This window comes from Sciurus carolinensis, chromosome 5 (assembly GCF_902686445.1).
Source record: "Sciurus carolinensis chromosome 5, mSciCar1.2, whole genome shotgun sequence".
Taxonomy (NCBI): Eukaryota; Metazoa; Chordata; class Mammalia; order Rodentia; family Sciuridae; genus Sciurus; species Sciurus carolinensis.
This window is the reverse complement of record NC_062217.1, coordinates 148,476,242-148,498,650: the sequence shown is the minus strand read 5'-3', so window position 1 is coordinate 148,498,650 and position 22,409 is coordinate 148,476,242. Positions and strand designations below refer to the sequence as shown.

The window sequence follows — 22,409 nt, the reverse complement described above, 5'->3', positions numbered from 1 at the left end:
TACTTGCTCAAAATTCTTTCAGAGTTTTGCTTAAAAAGAAAGCAAAGAAATGGGGTGGCAACCAGAGGGGACGTTAGATTAAGGGACTAGTGGAAGTTGCTTATAAGATGGAAACCATTGCCCGGAGGTCCTAGGTTCTAGGGACTGACCCACAAGAGTGGGCATGTTCAAGAGGCATGAGAGAGGGGCCTACCTCTTAGAGCAGGATGTGTGAGCACCAGCAGGGGTGGGGTACAGAGAGATGGCCTGGGAGCAGAACAGAGCCAGTTCCTCCAGATCAGATGGAAGGAGGAGGTGGCACCTGTGGGAACATGGCAGATTTGATGGTGAAAAGATGAAGAGATTAAGTGCTCCCCCTCAGAGTGAGTGGCCAAGTTGGGGTTCAAGCCCAGGGCTATCAGAATCTGTGCTCTTATCCTGTGTCCAGCGACACTGCCTTCTACCTAGCATCTGGCATGTACAAAACAAATGCTCCAAGCATCGATTCATTAAACATTAAGTACCTACTGTGTACCCCAGCTGCAGAGCTGTGCTGGAAGATAAATTAGACATAGTCCTTGCCCTCCAGGACTCTTCCGTCCACCAAAAGGAGATGAGCAAGTACAATGAAATAAACAGCATTGGTAAAATGAGAAGTATCTGCAGGTGCCCTGGAGAACAGCAGGAAATACAGGACTGAGAGCATCAGTGGGCAGTCTTGGGGAGTGAGGAGCCTGGACGGACAGCATTGGCTATTACAGAGCCTTTACAAAGTTCAGGAATTACCTGTCCTCAGTAGTTCTTTGATGTTATTTTCAATCTCCTCCATTTCTTTCCTTACTCTTTTTCTGCCTCTCCATCTTCTCTCTCTCTCTTTTCAAATCCTGCTACCCATCTTCACTTGTAGACCCTGTGGCAGGACCTACCCACTCTGGGAGTCACCACACAGTCACTGGCTGATAACTCGCCCTCTAGTAGCAAATAGCAAACACCCTGGGCGGAATACTGCTGTGGGACTGTTGAAAAGAGCCTTTCCCTTTGTGTAAAGGGAATGGGAAAGCAGGGAGAGGTCACTGTCCCCAGGGTTGCATTTCACCAGCAATCCTGGACCAGGAAAGGAAAAATTTATTCTCCCCTTCCTGCAGCCACATGTCTTTGTATACAGATTTATTACTCAAAAGTAGCAACCCATTCATAGGGTTGTTTGGGTTTTCTGTTTGTTGTCATTTGTTTGGTACTAGAAATTGAACCCAGGGGTGCTTTACCACTGAACTATATCCCCAGGCCTTTTTGTTTTTTTATTTTGAGACAGGATTTCACTAAGTTACTGAGGCTGGCTTTGAACTCCTTCTGCCTTAGCCTCCGGAGTCTCTGGGATTGCAAGTGTGTGCTACTGTACCCAGCTCAGGTTTTTATTAGTCCTAGGTTATAGTAATGTGAAGGTAAAGCTGAGGTAGTCTATATCTTTCTAAAAACTCTAAGGCCCTAAAGGTAATAGGACTTAGAAAAGAAGCAGTAGAGGGAGCCCCATGTATAGCCAGCTATTCACTCCGCTTACCCAACAATTTCTTTTAGCTTCACACCACCTTTTCTGGATCATTTGTCAGTAGTGTTCTTTTTGTGTATAATTTAGTTCTCTCTTTTAATCGCTTTTCTTGACCAATTTATTTAGTGTATTTTTCTTATCATGTTAGTTTTATCAAAGATACTAAGTTGTTAAAGAGAACTTTATTGTCCATAACAGTTAAGGAAAGACTAGCCTTTATTTTTAATTGGACTGGAAATAGAAATCTCATGGAACTATATCTTTAAGGTAGCAGAGATACCATTATCTTCCTCATTTCACACATAAGAAAATGGAAAACCAGAAAAAATAAGCATAGTTCAAACTGATAATTAGCAGAAATTGAACTTCTAGAAGCTGGGTGACCTCTTTCCTTATCTCATAGGGTTGTTGTGGGTTATTCTGTTGCTCTGTTGTATCTCAAGGGTAAAGGTGTCTTTCCAAATAATGTTGCCCTCCCATTGGCTTAGTAAACTAGATCACAGTCTTTATTGGGTTCAGGTGATAAGTTGTAGATTACTAAGCCAGTCAGTACTGGACAGGGTTCCTGTGTAGGTCTGTGTGCTCTTGTGTTGGGTGGTGAGGACTCCCCCTGGGTGGGGGTGGTCAGAGCAGGGCAAGACAAGAGAGAAAGGTAGTGTGGGTGGGGAAGTATCCTTGCTCCATAATGATCCTCTGCTGCATTAGACCAGGGAGGGTTTGCTTGTGGGTTCACTTGGTTTGAGGGAGAGTAAGAGGTTCCTACATCTCAAGGTAGTCCTCTTTGTCAAGTGTCATGAAGTCAAACAGATCTAGGTTCAAATCATGGCCACACCATGTACCTGTTAATGTGGTCTTGAACAGGTTATTCAAACTCCCAGATTATCTTTTTGCCTGTGGTAAAATAAGGGTAATTACATGCCCACCTTGCAGAGTAGTGAAGGTCAAAAAGAAAACATCCGCTTCCTAGCACCAGCCATAGCGCGTCGTGCAAGCTGGAACCTCAGGAGCTGCAGTACTATAGCTGCTGCTGCCACTGCTAGTTTGGGGGGCACAAGGGAACAGATGTGGACGAAAGACTCAGGAACACATTGGAAGTTCTGACATTCTAGAGATTGTCACTGTCAGTAGAGAGCAGAAGGTGCACATGAGGACATCAGGTATTGGGAGAAAAGAAAAAAAGAAGTTGCAAGGAATAGAGATCCATGGATTATTAAAGCTAGAGGGATCAGAGAAGTGACTGCGGCCACTGCCTCATCTTAGGGATAGGTCAGTTGAGTCCTAGAGAGACTTCAAAGTTTGAAAGTAGAAGAGCAGACATCTAGTTATGGATAAATAGGGATTAGATGAAGGTTCAAGGAATCATTTCTGGACATTCAGTGAACTACCACACAGATAAAAAAGCAATCTAATTCAGCCTGTCTCTTGGGGTGCGAGTCCCCTATAAAAAAACCTTCAAAGATCCTTCATTATCCCTTAAATAAAACAAATGGCATTCAGGTCCCTTTGGATCTGGCCCTTCAGCTTATTTCTGTATTTTTTCCACATGTTCTGTCCTTTAAACCGTATTCCCCATTTCTTCTTCTTGTGTAGAAAGTCGATGGGAATCCTGCTTATCCCCGAGGGAACTGTTCAGATGCCACCACCTCCAGGAGAGCTCCCCTTGCCACACTAGGGACTGTGCTTTGTTGCCATTGCAGCTCGTGCTTGTCACATACCACATACCCCATGTGATCTCACTGAACAGTGTGTGGCCTCTGCTGTTGTACGGGGCAGGAGCTAACTTCATCTTTTCTCTTCCACAACCCCTCATGTATAATAGGTATCTGTTTAATGTTTGTTGAACTTAAACAGGCATTTTTAATACCAGCATTTGCGATTTCTAGCCTTGTTCTCCAGTTCCTAAATGTTCAGTATAAATTGGACAGTATAAATGAGAATTAGGAACTCAAGTTTTGATGCTTCTCTGATGTGACAAGGATCTAGAAAAATGTGAAAGCATTTATCTCTCTTCTGGACAAGGATATTTTATAACATAGAATTACCCACACACCAGAGAAGAGTGAAAAAAAAAAAAAAAAAGAAGTAACTTTTTCTCCTTCAGTGGAATGACTCAGGCAGTAGGAGCCTGAAAAGGCTTGTGATTTGAGTGATGGTATCTCATAATTGGAATCCTATTGATACAGAACTCTCAAAGAAGGGAGTGTTCTTCCTCTAAGTAAAGGGAAGAGAAAGGAAGGGAGTCCCCAAAAGATTCAGAGGTCACAGTTTGGAAAGCTGGACTCAGAGGGCAGAGAATAGGGGTGCAGTTTGGGCTGTACATGCAAGCATTTGTTTGTACCCCTGGTGGCTTACTAAAGGATTAAAGAGGCAGATAGACTGATAAATGACCCTAGCTGGGGCTTTGATAGACTGATAAATGACCCTAGCTGGGGCTTTCAAAAAGGGTTCTTTCTCTTTCACGCTGCTTTTTCTGCAAAACCTTTAGGGCAGCAGAATGCTCCTACCTTCAGCACCCGAAGCAGGCGAGCCAGTCTGACCGGCTTGAGGGAAACACCAACAGATCTGCCAACTCCAATCACACGAACTCTAGTTACTAATTATCTCCTGGCCTCTAAGGGGAAAAATATAGTAGCTCACTGATTGGATCCTGAAGTTGAAATGACTCCACATCTCTCTGAGCTCCAACCAGAGCAACAGGAAGAGTGTCTCAGGTGCTTTGGGAGACATTTTAAGCAGGACAGATCCAGCCTGAGGCTAGGCTGCACCTGTCGGTGTTTCAGCCCAGCCAGGGCCCATGGCGAAGAGAAGTAAAACCCATGCTTGTGTTGAACATGAGTGAGACTCATGCGATTAAAAAAGAAAGAGAAGTGGAGAAGAAAGGGCCCCGGGGCTCCAGCTGGGAGTATGAAGACTGCAGGAGTCTCCGGAAGAGGAACCTGGCCGTGCTGGATGAACTCTACGCAGAAAATGGCTTGGACTCCACATACCTGTCCAAGGGGAGGAATCGACCCTACAGAAAAAGGGATTGTGGATACTGGGATTTTGAGCAGAGTGAACCAAACTATATGGATTATGGGGAAGCAAGTGAAATTGCAGAGGACTGTGTGCTCCAAGGAGGCTGTGATGATGGTTATAGGAATCCAGAAAATGTGAATTATGAGAATGTAAGGTCTGGCATGAAGGATAATTGGCTTTCAGGAAGCCCACATGTGACCCGGAAAGCTGGAGGATATGAGAAGACAAATGGCTACATTAATTGTAAGGATCTGAATTATAATCCTGAGAACTTGAAAAGAACTGAACAGTGGACCAATTACAGGAATTTGGATGATTCTTTGGGGAATTTATATCAACCTCAAAACTGGTATATGGGCCTCAGAAATTTTAACTATAGTCTTGAGAATTGTAAAGATACTAACCTGTACCATGGAAATTTCAACAATTTGTATCATGTTCCTATTAATGGTCAATTTATGAAGTTACCAGATTCAAATGGTATCAATGGAGATAAAAAATTTGTTAAATACCATGAAGAAGACAGGAATGTTTATCAAAATGATAAAATCTATCCCAACGCAAAGGCTCATACCATGGATCAGGGTAATTCTGATACAGAAAATAAAAGCTATGATACTGTTTTTGCAAACTGTGAGCCTAAATTTTTTAATTACAGAGGAACAGATTCTCTCCATCAAGTAGAAAATTTTAAGTGTGATGGCATCGACAGACCAGGAAACATGGCACTTAGGGACAGAGGGATCATTCCAAATGGTCTGCAGAATCAGTATCTTAGGGGAGAACAAGGAGAAAATCATTTGGGGAGTCCTCAGAGCCCTTCATTAGAGAAGGACACCTGGTACTCAGAGGAAGAGAGAACATTAACTGGCCCAGAGACTTGGAGGAGGAATAGTTGCTTCCGCCGTACTGTACCCAGCACCCTGAGGCACTCGGAGTTTGTGCAGAACAGGAAGAAATCCCAAGGTAGGAACCCAGCTGTCCTTCTGATAGGATAAAGGATAAGGCATGAAAATAGATGACAAGGGTTCTTGTATCAGGTTCAAGGAGCTCTGGTGCACTTAAGGAACCTGCCCCCAAAGTTCTTAGCTAGTGTATCTTGCATAAAACAACCTTTGAGATGTGATTCCTTTGGAAGGTATTTTATAGAGTAAAGGTATGGGTAGTGCCATAAACGTGTGACATGGCTTTGAAAACCAGACACCCATCTCATGGGAACTTTCTTGTACTTTTATTGGTTTTGTCAGCTGTCTCTAATCTCCAACCTCTTTCCATTCATACCCTAATATTTTTGTTTGTCTTGTGGCGAGAGAGGACAGCAAGTTCATTGACAGGGCACCAAGCTGAAATTTATTGTCCTTTCATGCTGCTTTCTCTCAATCCCTACACTTCTTTAGACATTAGTGGAAAATAAAGACTTGAATTCTGTATAGACTGCTCATTCCTTGGCAGTCTAAAATGTTGATGAACACTAAAACTCTGGTGGAATTCCGATCATTTCCATTTTTCATGGTGCTTTGTACCTATTAGGTATTCAAATAATTTCATCTCTCTGAGTCTTTGCTAAGTTATGTGTAAAATGGGAATATTAGGAGTCTTTGATCATGTACAGATTTCTTTTTGTCATTGTGTTTTCTCCAGTTTTTGAAAAGAACTTCTATTTTCACTCTGCTGTTTTGTAACTTTTGGACTCCCTCCTGAACTTTTTTTTCATATTGTATATTCTGCTCATGCCAAGCAGCCTATCTAGCTCTGACCAGTTTAGGAGAATCCCAGTCATGACTAGAGGATAGGGGTTAGTTAGAGCAGGAGAAGGTGAATGATCTGGAAGGTCCATCTCACACCCTCCTCCCAAGTAGAAACTTTCTCATCTAAGTCTCCTTCAGAAGAGGTTGACTGGTTAGATTTGTACAGGGGGCTATCAGAGACCAAAAAGATAAGCCCCAGTATGATCCTGTAACTGCCAGTGGTTTATCTGGTAATCCTCCAACATGGACTTAATTTAACTCCAGTTTCCACAGCACCATTCTGGACAAAACAGGCTATCTACCTGTACTTACAAAGATAAAAATGAAACCAAACCGACTTTATTTGAGAGGTTGAGGTATTGAGCAGACTTTTTTTTTTTTCCCTAAGTACATTTTCTCCCTGAAATGATAGGGATTAGGTGACATCTAAATTCCTTCCAACTTAAAAAAAAAAAAGTCTGATTCTGTGATTTCCTGTGTTGGTATTTGCAGGGTTCCCCTCCCCTCCCCCCACATCTGTTCCTGCAGTGGACTTTGCTTCCTCTCTTCAGTTCCTTATTGTATTTAGCCTGTAACTGTAATCAAGTGTTTCTATTCTGTTTGGCTTAACAGAGTCAAGCCCTTCTCGCTGGAGTGTTGTAATGTGCCCTCTGATCTCTGAAACCAACTCAGTTCTACCTTTCATCATTTATATCTTTATAACTCTCTTTCTTTGTATTTGAGAACTTAACTTTTGAAAGTATTGTTCATATTTAGCTCAGTTGACATCCCTTTTATGCCCCCTGATATGCTCTCTGACCAGTAAAATAAAATCTCATATTTACTAGAAATGTTTCTGCTTTCTAGGGTTCTGCTATGGCGGGTCATGGTCCTTACTAAATGTTACAGAAAGGAAACAAGCATTGGAGTGTTCTGCCTTGAGTTCACATGTGTCCCTATTTACCAACAGTGTAACTTTGAGCAAATCACTTAACTTCTCTGAACTTCAAATTCCTGCTGATAAAATGAAGATAATACCTGTCTCACAGTAAGAGAAGAGAAATATAGCACTTCCATGTCTGGAACACAGGAGGTACTCAAAACTACCGTTTCTTTGTGTTTCATCCACCTTCCTGCCTTCCCCTTTACAAGTGGCCCCACCTGACTGTCCCCTGTTCCCTGAGATTCAGATAGCTGCTGCTCCCCATTGGACATCTGCTCTTGAACCTGTAAATACCTCAACCTTAAGATTCAAATGGAACATTCCATCTCTTCCTCCCTTTCTTCTCTCCCATTTTTCCCTACTATACTCCAAATCCGTTGGAGAAACAAACTGCTTAGTGACTTCTCCTCAGCCTGTCTCCCAGGCCAGAAACCAAGTCTTTCCACTGGATTTTTTCCTTGCCTGCCTTTTCAGTTCATTCTCCAGAGGCCTCTGATTTGTTAGGGCAGGCCTGTTATGGTTCTGCCTTTAGGCCTAGGTTGTGGACCCTAGTCCTAGGAGGTGGTCCAAAGTCCTAAGGTGGGTTTTTCTAAGATGTTAGTGGAAAACTGGAAATGTTGATCAAACCTCTGAACTTGGGGGGTCTTAAATATTAGACCTGTCTTCCCAGCAGCCGTTGGTTGCTGAGTATCTGCAGGACTCCTCAGCTCTAGTGGTCAGTACGTTCTGCTGGGTTCCTTGGAGTAGTTCAATTCAAGGATTCATGGGGAATTTGTACATAGATTTTGGAGCTCTCCTCTGTGGCTTCTTCTTTTCCAGGATTCCCCCTTAATATCTCACCCCTTCAGAGCCCCAGACTTGAATCTCTGATTCCTCGACCCAGTAAGATTGCTGCTTTTGGCTCTCTTCTTTATTTTTGCTTTATTCCCCCCCATGCTAAAAGACTAGGGATTATCCTAGGGACAAAATTGAATAAATATAGATCTTGCCTAGTTTGCTCTTCTTCCGTTTGGTCACGTCCTCTCCAGTTTCTGTCTGCTTTTGGTTGCTTTCTAATGTCTGCATACAGTTATTATTATTTTGCTATCTTGTCCAGAGTTGTGAATAGTCATCAGTAGGAAGATTAGAACAGTGTAAGCTGCTCTGTTATCATCAGACCAAGAGTTGTCTGTCTTCAAGGTTTTACACTTGCTACTAACGTAAATAGTTATCATGGGAGGGGGATCTAGTGTTTCAAATTCCATGTTCTCTGTGTTGAATTTAAGTGATATTAAGATATCTGAACGAAAAAAACTCTTAGAGAAAATATGAAACTACAGTCCAGGTGAGGGTTGAGACTAAAGGTTCAACCTTTAGCATCAGAAAGGTCAGAAGTTTGCACCATAGAATCCTGTCATATTATTACTAGAAGGAATCTTATATATTGACAAGTTAAGTGTTTTGTTTTTGTTTTGTTACCAGGGATTGAACGTAACCATTGAGCTACATCCCTACCCCTTTTTATGTTTTATTTTGAGACAGGGCCTCACTAAGTTGCTGAGAACGGCTTTAAACTTGTGATCCTTTTGCCTCAGCCTCCTGAGCCACTGGGATTATAGGCATGTGCTACCACACTCAGCCAAGCTCAGTGTTTTTATAAATAATGGATAACCACCCATGTTTGGATGTTGAAGTGTTTTTAGTGGATTGCAACTATCATTTCTAAAAAATAAAATATAAGTGAATGTAAGAATATTTTATGATATATCTCATGTAGTAAAAGTAAGCAGCAAATAGTTTTGTGTATATGAATGTGTATGCATACATGTACATAGCATTTTGTAAATGTATACACACATATACTATACTAGGTCACAAAGTGAAGTGTGGATCACAGTAAAAAGTGTTCGAGAAACATTTAAATGCAACCTACTTGCTTTATAAATGACTAGAGTTCTCATGAGAAACAGAAATGTATATCCAAGGAAACTTAGCCAAGTGTTGGGTTAGGAAGAAATCTGAGTCCTTCAATGCCCAGACCGGTGCTTTTGCTGTGTCACCACAGTCAAAGCCAGAAGCATAGCAATAGATTCCTTCTGCATAAATGAACTTAGAAGAGCAGAAAGCACTGCAGAGGGTTACAAGCACATGTCACACAGCAGAGAGGCAAGACAGGATGTGACCTGAGGATAGACCTGCCTTTGGTAGTTGGAGCACAAAGCATGTCACACGGAATTTGCAGGGGAGGGAGTGGTGATAAGGAAATTACAGAAATTCCTTAAAAGTTTGGACAGTAATTACAGTGGAGTGACAGATTCCAAGAAAATCTGTTTTGTTTTTCTCCCAAGATAAGAAAAAACTGCATAATTTGAAGGTACTTTGATAACTCAGAGTTTTTAGGACTCTGATAGTCAAGATTTTTTTTTTCATTGTAAATATGTGAGCATGATATCTCTGTAGCAAGAGTTGGTATTCAAGTTTATTTACCAACATATAAATCCCACATCTCCTTTGAATGAGTTGAACTGGAGTTTATTAGCTAGCATCTGTACTTGGCACTGTACCAAGCACTGGGGGTATGGTATCCAGGGAAGGCTACCTGCACCCCCACCCCCCGCAAGAGGAGTTTGCAGATCAACTGAAGAGACAAAATATAAAACTGTGAGCAATTAAATAAAGTACAGAAGTACAGACAGTAAATACATGAACCATCAGAAGGGAGAAAGATCAGCTTTTACTTCAGCTATTGGAAAAGACTTCTGATGTTCGAACTTGACTAAAACTTGAAGGAGAAATTGGGTTGAGATAGAGAGAAGCAAGGAGGACATTCCTAGTTGAAGAAACTTTATGGACAAAGATACAGAGAGTTGCGGTGACAAAGCTGTGTTTGGAAGGTGGTGAGAAACACCCTGGGGAGAACAAGACTCCTGACATCTTAGAAGCCAAGTGGCAGTGTGGACCAGGGCCCTAGGAGGAAGTCAGAGCTGACCTGTGCAAGCCAGGTCATTCTCAATGACGTCACCCCTGAGACTGTGAGCAGATGACTTTCTGAGTAGAGCCGTGCCGGGGAAGGAGCAGTGCCTAGGAACTGAGCCCTGAGTGCCCACAGTCATGGGCCAGGAGGAGGAGGGAGGCCACCTGGGGAAAAAGCACTTGAGAGGTCAGGAGAAAATCAGAATTAAAGAGAAAATGGCCAACATTTTCAAATGCCGTGGGGACTCAAGGATAATGCCATGGGATTTGTTGAGGAGGTTTCTGGTTGACTGAGAAGATAATTTAACTAGAGGAATACGAATGCAGAGTTAATTGCCAAAAATTTAGAAGGGATCCTGGGAAGTGAGGTCATCCAGGGAGGGCACATAAGGCACTCTTGCAAGACTCTTGGCAAAAGTATGAAAGATGTGATTACAGCTGAAGGGGGCAGAGCTGAAGAGTCCCCATGTGCTTACCTTCTAAAATCAGGATGCCAATATTTGAAGATGAATGGGTGGATAGGAGTCAAAGGGGTGAGGAGTAAATGTGTGGAGGCAAGAAGAAATAAATGTAGGGTGATTTTTCTTCAAGAGATGGGAGGTAATTGACACTATAGAGACAATGATGTACTCTGGAGACAAGAAGACTCCAGTCTGGCTGTCTCCCTTCCAATGCAAAGGCCTTACTTCCTGGAATCATGAGTTATATTCTGAAGAAATTGGAGTGTTTTCTTCCCAAGCTATTGCCTAAATTATTTGTACATCATGTTCCATTAAGGGGGAATTTTGGTGTACAGAGCTCCCAGGTCTCTGAAAAGGAAGAGGCATGAAGGGAAGGCAAGGAATTGAAGATAAGGAGGTGCAGTTCTAGGTGTGGTCTCTCATCTGCACCAAGGTGTTGCGGGAGCAGGAGGAAGAGGAGGAGGGTGAGTCAAGGCATGTCCCTGATGCCAGAGTGTTCAATTTGATATTTCCTCTGAAACCAGAAAGTACCCAAGGCCATGTGTAAACATCAGGCTGTCAGACCTCTTGGGCGTGGCAGTGATGGTAGTCGTGTCTGGTAGAATGAAGATGCGTTTGTGTGCCTGGTCCTACAGCAGAGGTGGTTCCACCGAATCGGGAAACTCCTTTCCTCTGGTTGTAAACTGAGAGGAGGCAAGTTGACAAAATATATTGCATTTCACCGAATCTATAGCATCATCAATTGAAAGACTGCATAATTTTAATTCATTCTTTTACCATTAAAAAGAAGATGGATAATTAAACTATGACATGCTGTGAATTTCAGAGGTGTTAAAATGTGAGGGGAAATGTCCTTTTAGCATCTCCTGAAGTACAAAAATGCCACTGATTACTGCCAACCTATACCAATACTTGGTCCCCCCAAAATGTGGAATTCCTCTGGTTCTTTACTGAGTGCTTTGTGGATAGGGATTCATCCAGGTCCACCTTAGACAAAGGCTGACATCTGAGTTAGACCAGTACAGTCCTAAATCCTAACAAGGTGTGGCAGCATAGTAGTTAAGGCAGACAAAAGGTAAGGTATTTAATGATTTTAAAAAGTCTTTGTGTAGTGTTTTCCATCACAATCATAGCAGAGCAACGCTTGAAGCACTGTGATTGCTGCCATTTATTCAATGCAATTCCTGTGGTAAGTACTATAACTATTAGGCACACATTAGGTATGCTGAATGGTCCTGTGGGATCTAAACTCCATGAAGGCAGGAAGTGAAGGTGGTGTTTCCAGAATCCAATAGAGTATGTAGCATATAATAGGTGCCCAATAAATGTGTGTTATCAATTGAAATTTTTAATTTTAGGGCCCAAAAAATTCATATCAGAAGACAATTAGCAGGGATTATTTTGTTTTTAACTTGAGAAGTGAAGTTTAGAGTACTCCAAGGGTGAGAGAAGCCTTCATGGAGAAGCTGGAACTTGAGTTTTAAAGAGGTGAGCAGAAAGGACGGAAAAGACAGAGGCAAGCTGGGCTTTCAGGGTCAAGAGCTCATGAGGAAACACATCATGAAACCATGTTGTTATAGGTTTCATAATAGCGGCAGTGCCAGCTCTCTTGGCTCACTGACAGGAAGTGACTAACTGTCTGGGTGAGTCCTCAGAGGCCCCACAAGTGATGCTCCTGTGGAACTAATTAGAGGCCAGTGTGCTTGTACCAAATTGAGGGGCTTAAGTGAAGTGAAAGAGTTGGAAATCATGTAAATTCCAGAGCCGGAAGGGACCAAGGAGGTCCAACCCCTTTGTCACACATATGTGGAAACAGCCCAGAGAGGTGGACAGGGCTTGTCCAAGTCACACAGGTAGGAGGGGAGGCAGGGTGAGCACCCAGGTGGCTTGTCCACACTCCAGTGCTGTATTCATTACACCTTCTCATGCCCCACAAGCAGCTCCACATCCCTCCCCAGAAACCCAAGACAAGGGAAATAGGGGCCTTTCCCCACAACCCACGGTTTATCAGATTTACCATCAAAGTATTGATCTCCCTAGGAAATATCCTTATTTTGAGAGACTATCTAGTTTAACCCCAGGAATTGCTGCTCCTGAAGCCCAGACAGATGAAATGACTTGTCCAGGACTCAAAGAAGCTTTGGAAGGCTTTCTGCTTTCTCTCCCCTTGCCACATCTGCCAGCATTTTGCTGGGTAGCTCTCTGGTAAATAAGTATACACTTGTATAGTTAAAGCTTTAAGCAGGATTGTTATTCAACTCATTGCTGGAAGGTGGGCAAGTTATAAAAGAGAGTTAAACTGTTAGGAAAGCAAGAGGAAGGAATGAAAGTAAACCACCTAATATAAATTGGAGAAAGTCTGATTTTACAGAGGACAGAAAAATGACTAGAGGGTCATGTAGATGAGCACATTTGGAAACCTCACTGTAGTGTTATTGTTATGAAAGGAAATATGCAGGAAATGGCCCTGCTCCTCTGCAGAGGAGGTATAACCCAGAATAGGTGTTGACATTTAATGGAAAGCATGGGCTTGGGGTGCTGTTTTTGAATGTGTTGTCTTATATATCTCTGCAGTTGTGTGCAAGTCATTTCTTTCCTCTGTGCCCAATTTCCCCATCCGTTTATGAGTACAATAAAACTTTCCCTGGAGTGACTTGGTAAATAGAACATCAGGTTGTGAGCGTGTGCAGGTGTGTGTGTAGATTGAGGGTCGCTTTATGGAAAATTTTGTTGACTGACATATACTCAGAATTTGCTTATTGAACAGTGATAACTTCTTTATATAATCAGTTGCTTTACAGAAACAACCTTTGCCCTGTTGACAATTTTATATATGCTACCTAAAGATGAAAAACAGTAATCTCAGTTTTAAGCCTACCAATGGCATACCTCCTGAGGATTTATGTGTATTTAGCAAATGCTCAAAAATGGTGTGTCAGTTGCTTCTAGTATCATAAAGCTCACTGCCATGGCAGCCTACAAAGTTGTTGCAGATTAAACAGCAGATCTGGTTAGTTCATTGGCTTAGATAAGGGACCTGGAGAAGAAAAGGGGGAGGGGAAGCTTTGAGCTAGGTCTAGAGGAATCCCTCCCAGCAGGGATTTTCATGGCGGCTGCTTGCCAGAATAGGCAAGAGTTACTGCAGAAATGCTGCCCGCCAGGAAGGCTTTCAGTTGCTGCTGAGGTTTGGGACTGGTGTTCTAAAAGATCCACTGAGAATGCTCTAGAAGACAGTGACCATTGACCACAGCACTCAGTTTTACATAGAGCAGGACAAACTGCTTCCAAATGGAAGTGGAGTAAGTGCTAACAGAAAGGAATGGGAACGGGGGTGGGGGCTGGCCCCAGTGGTGTGGGGATGCGGAAAACCAGGATTTGTGATTCCTCAAGGGTCTGGGAGAAGATGAGCAGATTTACAGACTGCTGCCTCTAAGGGTTTGCTACAACGATTGCCTCTAGATCGATTGCTAAACATTCAATTGTATTGCTGTGGCTTTGTTTTTGCAAGTTATTTCACCAGTGTCTTATTACCGATTTTGTCAGTTTAAAGGGATTAGGTCAGGAGAGAAAACTCAGATTATTAAAAAGTGAAGAGTTTGAAATGGATGAACAGGGAAATTGAAAACTGACTGTTAATACAAGAATATTCTCATAGCAAGTATTCTTTTTCCTACTTAGTTATTCTTTGTCATATCACATGTTATCCATAGAAATACTAGAAAAGAGAATAAGTGAAAAGGGAAAAATCAGAATTTCCATACTTGCAACACTTTTCCTTTTCAAATATGTACATTTAAAATGTTACCCACCCTTTTAAAGCTGGATGCAGTGGCGCACATCTGTAATCCCAGTGGCTCAAGAGGCAGGATGGAAAGCAATTTAGTGAGAACTTGTCTCAAATAAGAAGGGCTGGGGATGTTGCTTAGTAGTAAAACGCCTCTTGATTCGATTTGCAGGACCACACACACACACACACACACACACACAAACACAATCTGCTTTTTAGCAAAACCGATTTTTTCATAAATTGTTTTATATCCTGATTTTTAGTATTTATTAGATATTCCAAATTAATATAAATCTATAACTTAATGGGTATAATTGTTTTCTACTATATGAATATGCCATTACTTATTTTACCCAGGGTCCTTTTGAGGAAATTTTGTTTTTTTCTGTTCAGGTGATTTTTAAATTTTTTAAAACATTGGTGAACAACCCTTTAGGTACATATTTTGGGCACTCGTTTAATTATTTACATAGAATAAATTCCTAAAAGTGAAGCCTTGGGTTAAAAGATTTTGGGGGCTGGAAATCTTATCAGTGGTAGAGTGCTGGTCTAGAGTGTGTGAGGCCCTGGGTTCATCTCAGTACTGATGCAGGGTGGGAGTGTGTGGCTTGTTAAGTAGAGAAAGTATTAGTTTTTAAGCTGCTGACTCATTCCTCTTTATTCTTCTTTTCATTTTGAATTAAAGGACATGATAAAATAGGCTTTTTACTTGCTTCATTTCACATCATTTTTGCTATAAATTATCTGGAACTCTATTGGATATTTACTGTGTAAATATCTACTACTACATTTGACTATCTGAAGGGTTTATAATTTACATTTTACTCAATAGGTTTAATAGATACAGATATATGAATATGCTCAAATGCACCATTGTGCAGTTTTATGGACTGTGGCTCTACAGATTAGGTTGAGTTGTGTTTTAGAATCCACCCCTACTCCAATCACTAACTACCAGATGGCTACCAAAACCCAGAAATTGGGTGCCTGGGAAAAGCACTGGGATAAGACAGCTACTGACCAAGAGCAGAGACTGGGCTGGGTGGCTCACAACTCTTCCACTTACTGGGCCAGCTTCTTGATTACTCTTCCTATCTCATCGGCAAAATGGGGACAATGGTAGGATCATTATGAAGGGTAAAAATACCTAATATTTGTAAAGTGCCTAGAATAGTTCTTGTGACACACAGTCCTATAAATATTTCTTTAAATACATTTTAAAACTAAAATGTATTAGTGGTGCAGGGAAGCAGCCTCCTGCAGCCCACCATCGAGAGAGCCAACATTACACGGTGGTGGTGTGATTTTAGCAGTAGTGAGAAGGGCGCTTTACCAAAATTGTCTTCTCTCAGGTTGCTTAAATGTTCACCAGTAGTGATGTATTATAGCAGAATGGGTTTATAAAACTATCTTGTTCTATTGTTATATTAAAAGTACCGATTGGGGGCTGCGATGTGTGGAGTACATGACAGTCATGCATGAAGTCCTGAGGTCTATCCCCAACACTGAAAATACAAACAAAATACGGACTGAGCTCAAGTCCCCTCTGAACTCAGCTTCTACCCCAAATCCCAGAGCCTTCCCTGAGGCAAACTCTGTGATGAAATTGGCGGGCTCTTCTTCCTGACCTTTCTCTATGCACTTACATATTTTACCTATATATAGAAATGTGATTGGAAGTTTGCAAATTTTCTTCTTTTCCCCTCTTTTTCATTTCCTTTCTTTCTTTCTCTTCATTTTCTTACAAAAATGGCAAGCTGTGCAGCTCTTCTACCCCTGTTCCTTTAAAGCGTAAACGTTCACTAGGTGTGAGGGGGCGCCCAGTTCCCATGAATTACTCCTGGGTTCTGGCTGCCCCGGGAGGGACCGCCTGACTGAGATCAGCTCATTCCTACGGCTTGAGGGTTAGGGACCTACTATAGAAGATCTGGGGTCTGGCAAAACCCCGGCAAAGTGAGGGCGCCGCCTGGCCAGGGAAAGGGACTGCAGAGAGGCCTGAGCAGACTAGTGCGCCGCTTCTCGGCGTTCTTTCCCGAAGGCGTGGAGTGGCCTTGTCATTCTTCCCTGAAAAGGGCATCGTCTTAGCAAGGAGTAGGAAAATTAAGAGATAATAATCTTGGCTTAAAACTCGGGAGGTGAAATTATGAGGGTTTTAGGACTGGGAAAGGAAAACCACCAGAAAGGAGGGCCTTGCGCGCGCAGGGTGAGGCCGGCTCTGTGACAGCTCAGTCCAGTAGCGCGGAGTCCAGCTCCATCCTTTAGTGCTGGCCCCGCCGAGATAGCCCGGGTGCCTCCGGCGATTCACATGGAAATGAGGGAAGCCCGGGGGACGTGCCCACCCTATTCAAATGGCCCTCGGGGCTTGAGGAGCATTCCAGAGCTCAGGGAAGGTTCTGCTCGGCCTGCAGACGCCAGGACCCATCGTTGGCGCGCAGCGGGCTCTGGGCGCCGCAGGTACCTGCAGGGGCTGTGGGAGCCGGTGCTAAGGGAGGGGGATCCGAGCCCCCTCCAGGCGTTCTGGGACCTCTTCCCTCGCCCCACGAAGACAACCAAAGTCCCCGGGCGAGGGAAGAGCTTGCAGGGCTTTGCTCTTTAACTACTTTGAAGTGTGTGTTAGAGTCGTGGGAAGCTGCGGGTTAGCGCACTCCCTTCCTGAGACCTGTGGGAATTGAACCTGGGGATGGTGTACTAACCTGAGAAGGAATGGCCCTGGGGCGGGAGCAACCACCAAGAAGTTGTTTTTTTTTTTTTTTTTTTTTTTTTTTTTTTACCCAGCGAAAATAAAACAGTGCAACATCTAGGGCCATCCCAGCAAGAAAGTGAGAGCTGGTCCGCCCATTTTATTCAAGGGCTGATACCAAGTCTCTTTCCTCCATGTGCTTGCAAATCCCCAGATATTATTCTCAGAGGAAAAAATTTTAGTCTATGCACGTGGCATTTTTCTACTCTGGATTTTATCTTAATATGGCGCACACAGCAAATTCTGGCCCATCTTGAGTAAAGGACTACCTTTTGTTGAGTTTCTACCTTTTTTAATTCCCTCAGTGACTCTGCAAAGCCGGTATTATTCTCCTCATCTTACAGATGAGGAAATTGAGACCCAGAGGTGAACATTTCCAGGGATCCCCAGCTAAGAAGTGGGAAGTCCAAGATTCAGAGCCTGTTCCCACTGCAGCAGACTGAGGGCAAAGGCCATTTCCCCCTCACTTGGTTGTCCCAGAAACTAAATATCTATTTGATTTATTAATTCATGTATGCATGCATGTGTGCTGGGGATGGAACCCAGGGCCTCACATATGCTAGGCAAGTGCCGAACTACTGAGCTACATCCTCAGCTCCCTATAATCTTAGGTCAAACTTTTTCATTAGCATATTATGTGGAATAAAGGGAAAACAGCTTACATGTGGAGTCATTTCAAGCCAGATAACTTTATTTGACTTCGTGTTTGATGATTTTCTGAGTGTTAATAGGTTTATGGAGCCTGAAGATCACTGGTCTCTTTGGAAACACCTGGGGTTTTGTTAAAGATTGCAAATTTGTGGTGGTTCCCACCCAGATTTGCTGAATGAGATTCTTAAGGGTGATACCTAGGAAACTGCAATTTAGCAAAAACATCTCAGAGGGATTTTTAATCACACTGAAGTGTTTTGGGTTTTGTTTTTTAAAGGTTGTTCAAAAGGTTTTAAATCCTATCTGGAAAAAAATTGCTGAGAGTCTAAAAGATTTGTTATTTATTTTTCTCACTTTTAGTGTAAAAAAATATTGAACCCCCTGGATATACTCTGCCTACTCCTGACTGATGATTAAGTACTCGCTTGGTACTTTGTGCTTTCAACTATAATTAATAGAACTTTGAATCCTGGGAGAGAATATTGTCCCAGGAATTACTAAGATTTGAAGTAAATTGGCCCCTGACCTTTTCTAGTGGGGATCCCAGCCTAGGGATGCAAAATGGCATGTGATTAAGTACATAGGATTTGGATTTAAATATATTTCAGACGTAATTCCAGAACTGCCATTTACTGACTGCATAACCTCAGTTGGGTTGGTCAGCTTCTCAAAGCCTAGGGTTTTAAATCTATTAAGTAGGAATAATAATAATACCTGCTTTAAAGTTTTGGTGTGCACATGAAATGAATTCAGGAGTATAGTCTATAAATTACTTTACATGTGGTAGGAGTTCAGTAAATGTTCTCCCTTTCCAAAGCCTTCTAGTCTTGTATTAAAAATGAATTGCTTTTCTAAACTTGTCATATTTGGAACCAAGAACTTCTTTGAAGTTGCAAAGAAACTGTAAAACAAGTCCACTAAGAACTAATTTTATGGGGTTGGGGTTGTAATTCACCGAAAACAGCACTTGCCTCATAAATGCAACATGAGAAAAAATATATTGTATCTATATCACAAGTAATTTAGAAGTATAATTTAGCATTGTGATGAAATGAGTTATACTTGAAATTTTGCCATTCATTCTACCAAAAACCAAAAGAAAGAGATTTCGTCAAGAAAGATATTTTCCCAGCATGTCTGTTTAAACTTTGCTTTGAATATCAAGTTTACAGAAAATGGCAATAATATAAAGAATCTCCTTTATATCTTTTACTTAAAATCACCAGTATTTGCCATGGTTTTGTTTTAATTCTTTGTCTCTCCCTAACTTTTTTCCTTCCCAGTTACTCAAGAATACATTGCATGTGGTATGCTTTTAGTATGAGGCTTCCATGCACATTTTATTCCTAGGTCCATTTGGTGTGTATTTTGTATGAACATGGATATCTCTTGTATGACCCAATAGATTTGCCACTTCAGAAAATTTTCAACTGATGTAGTCATAATTATTAGCATATGATTCATTTTTTTTGTTTCTTTGCTTTCTTCTACTGGGGATTGAATCCAGAGATGCTGTACCACTGAGCGTCATCCCCAGCCTTTTTAATTTCATTTTGATACAGGGTCTTGCTTAGTTGCCAGACTGCCCTCCCACTTTGCAATCCCCCTGTCTCAGCCTCCCATCTCACTGGGATTATAGTCGTGCAACATCATTGTTCTAATAGTGTCCTTTGTAGCAACTTTTTTCTTCAAATCAGGATACAAGATAGAATCAGGATGAATTTAACTGTCATTTCCTTAGTCTTGTTTTGTGGGAACTGTTCCTAAGGGGTATTTTCTTGTATTTGTCTTTAATGACTTTGCATTTTGGAGAACACAGATCTTCAATTTGAGTTTGTTGTTTCCTCAAGATTTGTGTCAACTCATGCATTTGTGACTGGTATAATGCACAAGGAATATTGCATTGTTCCCAGACATGACATGGAAGCACATGTGTGTTTGTCCCTTGTTGGTAATACTAATTTTGATTACTAGGTCATAGTGTTTTCCATTTCTCTATATTTTTTCCCATTTTTAGAATTAATATGTAATTTGTAGTAATTCAAAACTGTGCACATATTCTGATCATCATTCAACATCACCAGTAGCACCAGAATCATCTATTAGTAATTTTTGTACCTGAACCAAATTTTATTCTGATGGTTGCAAAATGATGATTTTTCTACCTCCATCCTTTCTTTTGCTATTTGTGAATTGATATTCTACCATAAGTAGGGGAAAAAATTTCTCCCCTATTTATTTATGTATTTAACAGTGTGAAATTATGGATTTTTATTATTATTTATTTATTTATTTTATTTTTGGTATCAGGGGAACTTGAACACTGAGCCACATCCCCAGCCCTTTTTCATATTTTATCTAGCGACAGTGTCTTACTGAGTTGCTGAGGCTGGCTTTGAACTTGTGATCCTCCTGCCTCAGCCTCCCATGCTGCTGTAATTACAGGCGTGTGCCACCACACCCTGCTATGGATTTTTATTTTATTCAGTGGATTATAATCTGTTGCTGTACTTACTTAGGTTCATATTCAGATTGTGCCAGGTGGGTCAGTGGGAGCCCCTTCCATCTCGTCTTCCTTGCTTTCTGCCACAGGATGTTTCAGGCTCCTGTAGCGTTACCTGCCCCAGCCCTGAAATTAGCCATTTCTCCAAAGAACCCTGCTTCCTTTTAGTGGAGAAGGGATTTTAGAAATCAGAATCTGGCTGCATTCTTTTTTAAACATTGGAATTCCTAAATCCTTAGAGAAGGGGCAGTAGGAAAGGTTTCTCGAGAATAAAATCTGTGAAAGACACTATAGCTTCCCACAGTGGTTGGACTTGTGTTTTTGCATCTCACAATCATACTCAGACTTAATACTCTGTTTACTTGTCAAATTTGCAATTGTTTAAGTGGGTCTTAAGGAATTTGAAGGAAACTAAGTGGAAATTGTTTCCCTGTTGAATTTTTTTCTCAGGTGCTTATTTTATTATTTGTTGTGCATTTTAAATTAACAAATGCTGTGCATAAATAACTCTCATCCTGTACATCTAAGGAACAGGTAATTGTAAGAGCTAATAACGAGGTACATATTTGTTTGCATTTTTAGAATCATGCAGTCTAGTTCTGCAAAAGTTCTTATAATTGAAAATACCATTAAAGAACTTCATGTTTATAGCATTTTGTTTCTGTCTTCCAGGACATATCAAGAAACCAAACCTGCTGTGAGTCTTGATTAATCTTTGGACCAGGAGACTCTAAGCTGGTTTTCCCCCCTTCAACTTTTTGCTAATGTTGATTCACCATCACAGTAACTGAAAAATGACAGACTCAGCAATCACCCAGATCTCAGATGGAGGAGTCCTAATTCTTATCTTCCCGTTGGCAAGTTGCCATTATATGTTCCCTATAATATTCTTTTTAATGTGCAGTATGGATGTTTTTATTTTCCAACTTGGTATTTATGCTGCTGAGGTCAGGGAACAGGTCTTATAGCTGATTAAGTGAAAAACAGTTTTCTTTCTTTCTTCCTTTTTTTTTTTTTTTTGTACTAGGGATTAAATCCAGGGATGCTTAACCATTAAGCCACATCCCCAGCCCTGTTTCATTTTGAGACAGGTTCTCACTAAGTTGCTTAAGGCCTGTCTAAAGTTGCTGAGGCTGACCTCAAACTTGCAAATCTCCTGTCTCAGCCTCCTGAACTGCTGGAATTACAGGTGTGCTCCATTGTGCCTGACTGAAAACGTCTGCATCCCTTTCCACTCTCTTTCACAAAGAACTTGTAAATACTGATTTGTCCTCCTGAGTTAGCTGGCTCCTTTTTAGGGCAGTCTTGAAACAGTATTGCACAGACAGAATTCTCTGCAGGCATGGCTTGCTAAGCTCTCCATCCATTTGTATTTAGAACTGACACATTCAATCAGATTTCCTGAGGACTGGCTAATAACAGAGACCCTTAGCTCTCAAGGAACGCTGCTTCTCAGCTCAAGCTGTTGAAGAAGAGTCTGGCTCTCATACCCAGAGTTTCTAACCAGTTCTTTTTTCCTTCTAGAAATGACGCTCCTCTCCTCTCAGTCTTCTTCCCTGGTGGCTCCTTCTGGATCTGTGTCCACTGAAAACCCAGAGCAGAGGATGCTGGAGAAGAGAGCCAAGGTGGTGGAAGAACTTCTTCAGACAGAAAGAGACTATATTCGGGACCTGGAAATGTGCATTGAGCGGATTATGATTCCCCTGCAGCAGGCACAGGTGGGAACTAAGGGAGACAGCTAACCTGGCTTTGAATGTGGTCCTCCATACCTGAAGCATTAGGATGTGGGCGTTCTCACCACAGATTTATTGGGTTTGAAATAAAATCTGTGGTGGCTGTTGCACTACAATTATAGACTAAGTTGGTTTCCATAGACATTTTACTAAGGTGATGGTAGGGTAGAAACAAAAGAGTAGTTTGTATTAGTGAACTTTCCATTGCTATGACACAATACCTGAGATAATCAACTTATAAGGAGAAAGGACTTATTCTGGGTCAATTTTAGAGGTTTTAGTCCACAATTGGCTGGCTCCATTACTTTGGGGCTTGTGGTGAGGCAGAACATCATGGTGGGGAGAGTATGGTAGAACAGAGCTTCTCACCTC

At 41.7% G+C, this 22,409-nt stretch overlaps 1 protein-coding gene across 1 annotated transcript in view; it reads left to right on the top strand.

Moving 5' to 3' along the window:
* Positions 1–22,409, top strand: part of Dnmbp (dynamin binding protein) — a 94,953-nt gene that overhangs the window by 50,808 nt on the left and 21,736 nt on the right. The window contains 1 exon segment of the mRNA XM_047553218.1: positions 21,829–22,022. Within this exon segment, the coding sequence (XP_047409174.1) occupies positions 21,829–22,022 (194 nt within the window).